This window comes from Thecamonas trahens (genome assembly GCF_000142905.1).
Source record: "Thecamonas trahens ATCC 50062 unplaced genomic scaffold supercont1.46, whole genome shotgun sequence".
Taxonomy (NCBI): Eukaryota; order Apusomonadida; family Apusomonadidae; genus Thecamonas; species Thecamonas trahens.
In genome coordinates, this window is record NW_013657634.1 from 258,173 (window position 1) to 266,994 (window position 8,822).

Consider the following 8,822-nt stretch of genomic DNA (forward strand, 5'->3'; position numbering starts at 1 on the left):
GGTGGGGGGAAGGGGGGAAATGGAAGCAGGGGGAACGGGGGGGAAGGGGTGGGGGGGGGGGCGGCGTACCTGGGTTGGACAGCTTGAACTCGTCGTCGTCGATGGAAGCTACAAACTCTTTGAGGTCAGCCTCCACTATGGACAGGTACTGATCACTGGCCATGGTGGGATGTGTGGAGGGTGTGGGAGGGTGTGGTGGGTGGTGGGTGGTGGGTGGTGGGTGGTGGGGTGGGGTGGCGACAGGTGTGGTCGAGGGGGGAGAGGGAGAGGGAGTGGGAGGAGGGGTGGACGGTGTGAGGTTTGGTGTTCAAAGCCGGAAAGGGAGATCGGGTCGGAGATAGATGGGTGCGCAAGGTGATTGAGATGTTGGCTGGCTGTGGGTAGGACGGTGCATGTATTTGCGTGCTTGTGTGAAGGGGTATGTGGAGTGGAAGGTGGAGTGTGAGTGCGCGGTGTGGAGGGAGGGAGAGTGAGGACACGATGGCGATCGGGGGAAGCGTGACGAGAGATTGATACCGAGTGGGCATCGGTTGAGCGTGAGAAGAGCTTGTGCGAGCTGGTGGTAACGGTGGCGGCGGGAGAGGTGACAGGGCTGGTGATGGGGCTGCTGCTGGTTGTTGGGGGCACTTGGGGCGGATGAGAGCCAGACGGCGCGTCACTCGCGCCACCACCGCCACGGTCGGCACCAGCATAGCTCCCGGCGACGACCACGGCAACGAGACCAGCCACAACCACACCTCTCGCACCGCCACTGTACTACATTGCCGCTGAGTGAGACTCGGGTATGTTTCGTCGCGCTTTCGGCTGGTACGCCGGCATGCTCGAGAGCCGCCCGCTGGTGACCAAGGGCGTGACGTCGGCGGCACTCATGGGCGCCGGCGATGTGTTTGCGCAGAAGGGTACGGGCAAGGCAGAGAGAGAGAGAGAGAGAAACATATGCATGGTAGTGGCTCGTCGACTCACATGCAGGGATGCAGTGGTGGAGGGCAACGATGAGCTGCATCTGAGGCGGACCGGATCGTTTGTGTTCTTCGGATCAGTCCTCGGGCCGATGCTCCATCCGTGGTTCGGGTTTCTCGGCAACATCGCAGCTAGGGTGGGCGGAGGAATGAAGGGCACAGTGGCTGCGGTGGCGGTGGATCAGGCGGTCATGCCGCCGGCGCTGATCACGCTGTTCTGGTTGACGCAGCCGGTGCTCGAGGGCAAGTCGTTCGACACCGCGCTCGAGCTGATGAACGAAAACTGGCTCGTCATGCTCAAGGGCAATTACGTAGTGTGGCCGGCGGCGCAGGCCATCAACTTTACCTTTGTCCCACCCCAGTTCCGGGTCCTCTTTGTCAACATGGTCTCACTCGGCTGGAACTCGTTTGTCTCATGGCTCTCGCACCGCGCCCCGCACGACGACGCCGGCCACGTCGCCATCGGCGACGGCGTGCTCCCAAACGTCGCATCAGTGGCCATCGAGGGCAACCCCGAGGTCATGGCCGAGGCCATCGATCCGCTTGCGTCCGGAACTGCGGCCGGAGGCGAGGATGACGACGCAGCCTAGCTGGGTCCCGAAAGAGAGTGTGATCGGCACTGGCGGACTCAACCTTCATCACATGGCATGTCAGGACTACGGATGGCCCCCGCAGCCGTGTCGTAGCCATGTTGTAGTCGTGTTGCAGCCGTGGCTTTGGCTGCCGAGGTGTTTGGAACGAAATAGAAAATTGGCAGAGTGCCGGCAGAAGAAGCAGTCGTCCGTCACAAAAGGCCAACGGTCTCTGTGCCGCCCAACCTGCCAGCCTCACTCCCGTATTAGGGCCTGTACCTCTCTACCAGTAACATAGAAGAGCCAGTCATGCCGCGGGGCCAAGTGCTGAACCTGGGAACATTCCTTGCTGCTGCGCCACCAAGCGGCGTCGACGACGAGCTGGCGCTGGTACTGGCACTGTCTGCCTCTGAGGCTGCCGAGGCTGGGCTCGACGTGCCTGACAACCTGGTTGCGTGCGAGGCCGAGACAGTCGAGGGCGTGGCCGAGGCAGCAGAGTGCGTAGGCGAGGAGTCAGAGGGCGAAGATGGCAGCGATGAGGTACATGACTACGGCGATGGCAAGTACGCCGAGTGGGAGGCACTGGAGCGATGGAACGGGCGGCGGCGGCGGGGCAAGCTCGCCCGCGGTTACAGCGGGAGAATCGCGCCGCGGCTGCTAGGCGGCGTCTCGCTAGGGAACGAGGGCATCGGGTCCCAGATTCTTAATACCGAGGGCTCGACCAGTGACCAGGACTTGCAGTGGGCCGACTCGAAGGAGGAGGCTGCCGAGGGAAGGATTGAGCTGCGCAAGGCGCTGCGGGAGATGGCGGCAGCGGCAGCGCATGCCAACAGTCGTGACTCGCTGGAAAGCGTCATTGTGGAGGAGGCCAAGCACAAGGACGACCCGGTTTCCGACTCGGCAATTCGAATGCTGCGGAAGGCAGTGCTGCACCGGGTGATGACCTCGAGCGCCAAGGTGGTGCACGTCAAAGAGACGCCAATCTCAAGGGCGGCGTTTCGCAAGTTTATTCTCAACCTCAAGACAACGAACACGGTCCGGTTTGCGTGGCATGGTACAAACCCAAATAACCTGCAGAGCATCTACGACAAGGGGCTGTGCATGGGCGGGACCCGCGGCGTGAGGGTCGCTCATGGCCGTGCGCACGGCAAAGGCGTGTACATGGGCTCGCGCGCGGAGATCTCCATGGCCTATGCGCCAAGATATCAGCGCGATGGACGGCTGACATGCATGCTACTGGCGTGCGCGGTGGTGCCCTCGAACCTCTCGTTTCTTGCGCACAATGGGTTCCTCATTTCGCGCGAGCATGACCATGTGCTCCCTGTGTACGAGGTTGAGCTCATGTGCAACTCCACAGCCTCGCCGTTTCCTACCGTGTACGAGACGTCCGTGCGGTACAAGCCGCGGCATGCTGGGACGCCGTACTACCCCGCGCTCGCCATGCACACCAAGGTGCGGGCGATCAAAATCCGGAAGAAGGACGAAGCGCTTGCGCGCGAGCGGAGGAGCGAGCGGGCAGTGGCGGCAACGCTCAACGCGAAGCTTCCGTCACCCACAGCCTTTCTCCGCTCACCAGTGCGCGGAGCGGTGATGTCCGCCGTCTCACCGGCGGGCGACTATGGCCGCGGGCCTGCGTTTGGCCTTGTGGCGCCGCCACCGACCGCGCCGCCGCCATCATCGACCGACGTTGTGACAATTGTCGAGTCTGACCATGTCTCTGTCGAGTATGTTGGGTTTGGCATGGCGGAGTAAACACGATGTGAGGGTGTGATTGTGCGCAGGCTTGGCGTTGTGTCTGTGTGTTCGTTTGGTTGGTTTGTTCGTTTGTTCGTTGGCGGGCGCGGCGGTTCCCAGTCGGTTCGCAGCCATTCCGTGTTTGCGGCGAGTCAGCGGGAGCAGAGGGAACAGCCACCAGTGCAGTACATAGTGCAGTACACTGCGCTTGCCGAGGAGGAATGGGAGCGAGCAAGAAGAGTAAGAAGAGCAAGGACAAGGGGGGCAAGGCGAGCAAGGGCAAGGCGAGCAAGGGCAAGGGAAGCAAGGGCAAGGCAAGCAAGGGCAAGGCAAGCAAGGGCAAGAAGAGCGAGAAGGGCAAGAAGGGCAAGAGCAAGAAGGGCAAGAAGGGCAAGGGCAAGGGCAAGGGCAAGGGCAAGAGCAAGGACACGTCGTCGTCAACTCCCTCGGCAGGCGTCATTCACGACCACCATCCCGCCACAGAGGTCTCCAAGGAGATCCTGGAGAATGCTGGTGCTGTGCTCGGGACGGGTGTGCCCATGGTACGGACATGTGATGGGCGGCGCGTGGCTGGGGTGAAGATAGAGCAGCTGTGTGTGGGTTTGTGTGTGTATGAGAGTGTGTGTGAGTGTGTGCGAGAGGAACAGGCTGGACTCATGCTGTGTGGTGGTGATCGCGAGCTGTAGAGGCCGGACGATGCAAAGCACTTCCTTGACCACATTGGTGAGGGAGATCTCGACTATGACATGGCACTGGCGTTCAAGTCCAAGCTCGCGACGAAGGACAAGAAGGTCCAGGTCTGTGCTTACTTTGATGACCACGGCGACATTGTGCTGGCGGTCGAGCGGCGGCTGCGGCGCAAGACTGTCTCGCACAAGTCGAACAAGGGCAAGGGCAAGGACAAGGGCAAGGGCAAGAATACTGGTTCGAAGAAGGGTAAGGGCTCGAAGAAGGGCTCAAAGAAGGGCAAGGGCAAGGGCAAGGGCAAGGGCAAGGGCAAGGGCAAGGGCAAGGGCAAGGGCAAGGGCAAGGGCAAGAAGAAGAGCAAGAAGTGATGTCTGCTCCCCTCCCCTCCCCCTCCGCCCATTCCCCCTCCGCCCCTCCCCCACTCCCCGCACCATCTGTTCATCGCTATCCATAACACACGCATCCACATCCTCCTTCTCTCCAGACTCGGCGTGAACACCCACTTGCATCTATTCTGAGCACTACTTGTCTGTCGGCTGCGGTGCGGAGGGCGAGGGGCCAGCAGCAGCTAGCTAGCCAGGCGACCATGGACCCTTCAGAATGGTCTCTAGACTTTGACCTAGTAGAGCAGATAGACACACTCCAAGAGTCCCTCAAAGTATGTTCCCTCCCTCCCTCCCCCCTTTCCCCCTCCCCCCCTTGACAGAGGATGGCTGTGGGCTGTCTGGCCGCACCGCACCCGACAAGAGGGGGAAGAACACACCCGCCCCCCCCCCCCCAACCTCCTAGATTTGGTCATCTCTGGCGACCTGCCCTCCGCACCGGCGATCTTCGACACCACCATGGTCTGCTCCAACTCGAAGAAGAGACCTGCGAGAGCCTCGAGGCCCACGGCGAGATCGAGCAGACCTAGGTCGAAAACCCGCGTTTTCTCTTGGTCTTTGACAAGATCAAGTATCTTAGGTCAACAATGCCCGCCAGGCCGAGGCCAACAGGCCCCAACCCCCCACCACCCCCCACCTCCCGTACTCATTCTATGCGCAATATGTGGTGGTGATGGTGGTGGCGGTGGGCGTGCAGACCGAGGCGGAGATTGCCGAGTACTCGGTGCTGGACTCGCTGTCGGAGGAGGAGCGGGCGCTGGTGCTGATAGCGCCGACGGCGGCGGTTCCGCAACGGGTGGCTCTCCTGGCTCAGCTCCCACTGCTTGTTCAGCATGTGGGACCGGTACTGGTTGAAAAGGTGCTCCCGCACATGATGAACATCGCAAAGTCGGATCTCCCACCGCTCTCCTCGCTTCTGCAGAGCGAGATGGCGGCAGCGGCAGCGGCAGCAGCGGCGGTGGGGGGAGGTCCCCGCCGGCGCTGTCGTCGGATGCTGGGCGGCCGGCGAGCCAAAAGTCTGCACTGGCGGCAAGAGAGCTCGCTGCCGCAGTTGTGGATGCCTTTGACGCGCTCATTGACAACGGGCTGCTTCCAAAGGCCAATCTGGTCTCGGACTACCTCCCGCTTGCGCTGAGCCTGATCGAGTCCAAGACCGAGTGCCTTGCCAATCGTTGGGCGTTCTCGCTGCTGGCGGCAGTGCGCAAGCTGCCTGCGAGCGCGCTGGAACAGCTGGTTGAGCCGCTCGCCGCCACTGTCGAGGTGGCACAGCACCTGGAGCTCCGCATTCTCGGCTGCCGGCTGCACGGAGCGGTAGTGGCGCGACTGGGCGAGGTTGGCAAGAGCGTTGGAAGTGGCGTGCTCGACGACGTTGCCGCGAGTGCGCTTCTGCTCTGTCAGGATACCGACCACGAGGTTCGGCGAGCGATGGCGCTCGAGCTGGACCGGATCGGGCGTGCGCTCGGCGCGTCGCGCACTGTCGCTGCGGTTGTGCCGGAGCTTGCTTCGCTCCTCAACGACGAGCGCGACGAGGTGGTGACTGCCGGCCTTGATGCAGCGGCGGCGCTCACCCGCAACGGCTTTCTCCCGTCGGCGGCAGTGGCCAACTCGCTCTTGGCCCCGATTCTTGACATGTATGCCAGCGCGTCGCCGGCGTTGGAGCTCTCGCTTGCTTGGTTGCTCGGCCCGTTTGGAGTTCAGCTCGAACCGCTGCTTGATGAGAGCGGGCGGCAGACGTTGGTGCGCGCTTTTGTGGACTATGCGAGCGCGCGGCCGCCGTTCGGCGATCATCCGGGCGTGGCGCTGCTACAGCCGGCGCGCTCGCTGCTGGCTCCGACGATTGACGGACGCGCGCTCCCGTCGCTGCTTGAGTACACGGTAGAGCCGCGTGGGCTCGTTCCGCTGGCGGTGGCATTCAACTCGCCGGCGGTCTTTGCCACCTTTGGCGGCGTGCACAAGCACGGGCTTGTTATTTGCAATGTGCTCGACAAGCTGACCCAGTCGGAGGAAGAGTGTGTGCGAGCGACGCTGGCAAGAGCACTGCCGGTGGTAGGCGAGTGCATTGCAGACCGAGCGGCGCCGGGCAGCGAGTCGAGCGTGGCGATGGCGCGAGCGGTGCGCGACGTCTCGCTTGTGCTGCTCTCGGACAGCAGGCCCGAGGTGGCCGGCGCCGCCACGGCCGGGCTCTCGCGCCTGTTGGAGGGACTGGACACGGCGCTGCGGACGCGGGCCAAGGCGTGCGCGCTCGCACCTGCGGCCGACATTCGGTTCTTTGCGCCGTACGCGCCGGTGCTGCTGGCGGCGTTTGCGAGCCTGCCGGCGCTAGCGTGGCGGGCGCGGGCCGAGACGGTGAGCCAGTGGGCGGTGGTGGGGCGATTCTTCGACCACGAGGTGGTGTTTGGCGACTTTGCGCCGGTGCTCCTGGGCCTGCTGACAGGCTCTGGGACGGCGAGTGCGGTGCGAGCAGCAGCAGCCACCACGCTGGTGGTGACGATGCGGACGCTGCGGCGGTCACAGCTTCGCAACGAGCTGTGCAACAGCGTGCTGGCCGAACTCGCGCGCGGCAAGTCGTCGTGGCGGCGGGTGGCGTTTGTTGACGTGGTTGCCGCCGCGGTGCGGACATGCTCGCGCGCGTTTGTCAAGGACAAGTTTCTGCAGTCGTTCCTGGACGTGGCCAACGACAACGTGGCCAATGTTCGGCTGCGTGCGGCGGCACAGCTGGTCCACATCAAGCGAATGCTCTCGCTCCCGCTAGACACATACCTGCTGAAGAAGCTGGAGGACATTGCCGCGGCGTACGCGTCAGACCCGCTGCCATCGGTGGCGGCGGCTGGACGGGCGGCGAGCGCAGAGCTGGCACGGATCAAGTTGGTGCCGGCCGTGAGACACTCGGTCACGCCGCAGTTTGAGGACGATCTGCAGGACCAGCGCAAGGCCGAGGAGGAGACGAAACTGCTGACATTGAGCGAGGCGAGCTTCTTGAAGAGGCTGCTGCCGAGCGGCAGCGGCAGTGCGACTCGGCAGGCATTCAGCTCTCGCTCTCGGCGTCGTCGCTGACGCTCCCGGGCATGTCGTCGATGTCGAGCAAGGCCTCGACATCGACGTCGTCGCTCCATGCCGTGGCGTCGGCGCCGCCGCCCAGCGGCCGGCGGAGTGGGACCAGCGGCCGTGTCCGCGGACGCGGGTCGGCATCAATGCGGCGGAGCGGTATCGGCAGCGGCAGCTCGTCGCTAGTCTCGGGCCCAAACGCTAGTTCTGGGCCTGGGTCGTCGGCCCGCGGGCACCGGTCCAGCGCGCCGACGCGGGCCAAGGCTCGGATCGACACCGGGCTGCGCCGGCGGGCCGAGCCGCGGAGCCGGTCAAGCGCGCGCGGTTCATCAACCTCGACTTTTGCGCGGACGCCGCGGACAAGCGGTCGGGCGACGGCAAGCAAGAGCAACAAAGGCGGCTCCAGCGGCAGCTCCGGCGCCAGCAATCGCCGCGAGCGCGCGTCGTCGGCATCCAGTTCGCGAACTCGGCCGAGCGGCAAGTCGACGTCGACAAGCACAGCGAGCGGATCCGCGACGGGCTCGCGGCTTCGTGGCACGTCCCGAAAGCGGGGCCGCGGTACGGCAGCCGGTAGCGCGACAGGCTTGACAGCGCGTCGGCGGCGACCGTAACGGGTTGTTGACCTCGATGAGCTGAGCGTCGATCGACAGCTGATCTTGCGATCTAAACATCGTAGATGGCGACGGCGGGGAGTCGGGCTCTGTGCCTTTGACAATGGCGGCGATGCGCGCAACAGCCGCCGTGCCAAACATGGACTGATAGAGGCGGCCGACAGGCCAGCCGAGGGTAGCGAGCATGCCTGCCGGACGGGAGAAGGAGTCGAGGGCGACGATGACGTCGCCGTCGTCCGAGCCATCCCATGCCACAGAGAACCGCTCCTCGCCCGAGAGCATGTGCATGTCGAGAGTGGCCATGACAATGTCAAAGACATGCGCACCCGAGTTGTCGTCGATCTCTTCGCCGAGGTGGACAACCCGGGTGACGCCAACAGCCCAGGTACCGAGGATGCGAACAGCGATGGCCACGGTCATGTCCAGAGCCTCGCCGAGCGCCTGAGCCTTGCTCCAGCCGAGCTCAAACTGGCGGAGCGAAGAGAGTGCAGCCTTGGCCCGAGCATATGCCTCGCGGCCTCTCCCCGCCACATCGTGGGCGTGATCGATGGAGAACCCCGTCGGCACAGCAGTGGTGTCGTCGGGCAGGGCACGGGTGGCGAGCGACGCTGAGCGAGGGTACGACACTGCGCCGTCTGAGTACAGCTCGAGGAGGTCCAGCAGGCGCTCCGTGGACGGTTCCAGCACGTGGATGTTGTCCATGGCGTTGTGGAGGGGTGGGGGTGGGGGTGGGGTTGGGGTTGGGGTTGGGGTTGGGGAGGTGAGTGAGGTGGGTGGTGGTGCAGGGGGTGGAGGGGCGAGTGGGTGGAGGGTGGGGGGGGGGGTGTGGGT

General features: G+C 64.2%; 5 protein-coding genes across 5 annotated transcripts in view; 4 read left to right on the forward strand and 1 right to left on the reverse strand.

Moving 5' to 3' along the window:
- The window catches only part of AMSG_09415 (ubiquitin carboxyl-terminal hydrolase), a gene marked incomplete at its 5' end in the record, with an annotated part of 4,443 nt that extends 4,280 nt beyond the window's left edge, over positions 1 to 163 (reverse strand). Inside the window, one exon of the mRNA XM_013899324.1 lies at positions 70 to 163. Coding sequence (XP_013754778.1) covers positions 70 to 163 — 94 coding nt within the window. The remainder of the gene's footprint in view (positions 1 to 69) is intronic.
- Positions 164 to 736: 573 nt separating this feature from the next.
- AMSG_09416 (sym-1) lies at positions 737 to 1,730 on the forward strand. Its single transcript, XM_013899325.1, has 2 exons — positions 737 to 899; positions 978 to 1,730. Exons 1-2 carry the CDS (start codon positions 785 to 787, stop codon positions 1,547 to 1,549), a joined length of 687 nt encoding a protein of 228 aa, XP_013754779.1. The 5' UTR covers positions 737 to 784; the 3' UTR covers positions 1,550 to 1,730.
- Positions 1,731 to 1,840: 110 nt separating this feature from the next.
- On the forward strand, positions 1,841 to 3,283 carry AMSG_09417 (uncharacterized protein; the record flags this gene model as incomplete). Its single annotated transcript, XM_013899326.1, has 1 exon — positions 1,841 to 3,283. The coding sequence occupies one exon, from the start codon at positions 1,841 to 1,843 to the stop codon at positions 3,281 to 3,283; it is 1,443 nt and encodes a 480-aa protein (XP_013754780.1).
- Positions 3,284 to 3,486: 203 nt separating this feature from the next.
- Positions 3,487 to 4,397, forward strand: AMSG_09418 (uncharacterized protein; the record flags this gene model as incomplete). The annotated part of the gene is made up of 2 exons (XM_013899327.1): positions 3,487 to 3,807; positions 3,952 to 4,397. 2 exons carry the CDS (start codon positions 3,487 to 3,489, stop codon positions 4,318 to 4,320), a joined length of 690 nt encoding a protein of 229 aa, XP_013754781.1. The 3' UTR covers positions 4,321 to 4,397.
- Positions 4,398 to 5,096: 699 nt separating this feature from the next.
- On the forward strand, positions 5,097 to 7,718 carry AMSG_09419 (uncharacterized protein). Its single transcript, XM_013899328.1, has one exon. It carries the CDS (start codon positions 5,761 to 5,763, stop codon positions 7,387 to 7,389), a length of 1,629 nt encoding a protein of 542 aa, XP_013754782.1. The 5' UTR covers positions 5,097 to 5,760; the 3' UTR covers positions 7,390 to 7,718.
- Positions 7,719 to 8,822: the final 1,104 nt, after the last annotated feature.

Bases quoted from the DNA above. Each gene is read 5' to 3' on its own strand.
- AMSG_09416 (XM_013899325.1), top strand. From the start codon at position 785: ATGTTTCGTCGCGCTTTCGGCTGGTACGCCGGCATGCTCGAGAGCCGC. The intron at 900-977 runs GTACGGGCAAGG...GCAGGGATGCAG, and splicing joins CGATGTGTTTGCGCAGAAGG to TGGTGGAGGGCAACGATGAG.
- AMSG_09419 (XM_013899328.1), top strand. From the start codon at position 5,761: ATGGCGCTCGAGCTGGACCGGATCGGGCGTGCGCTCGGCGCGTCGCGC.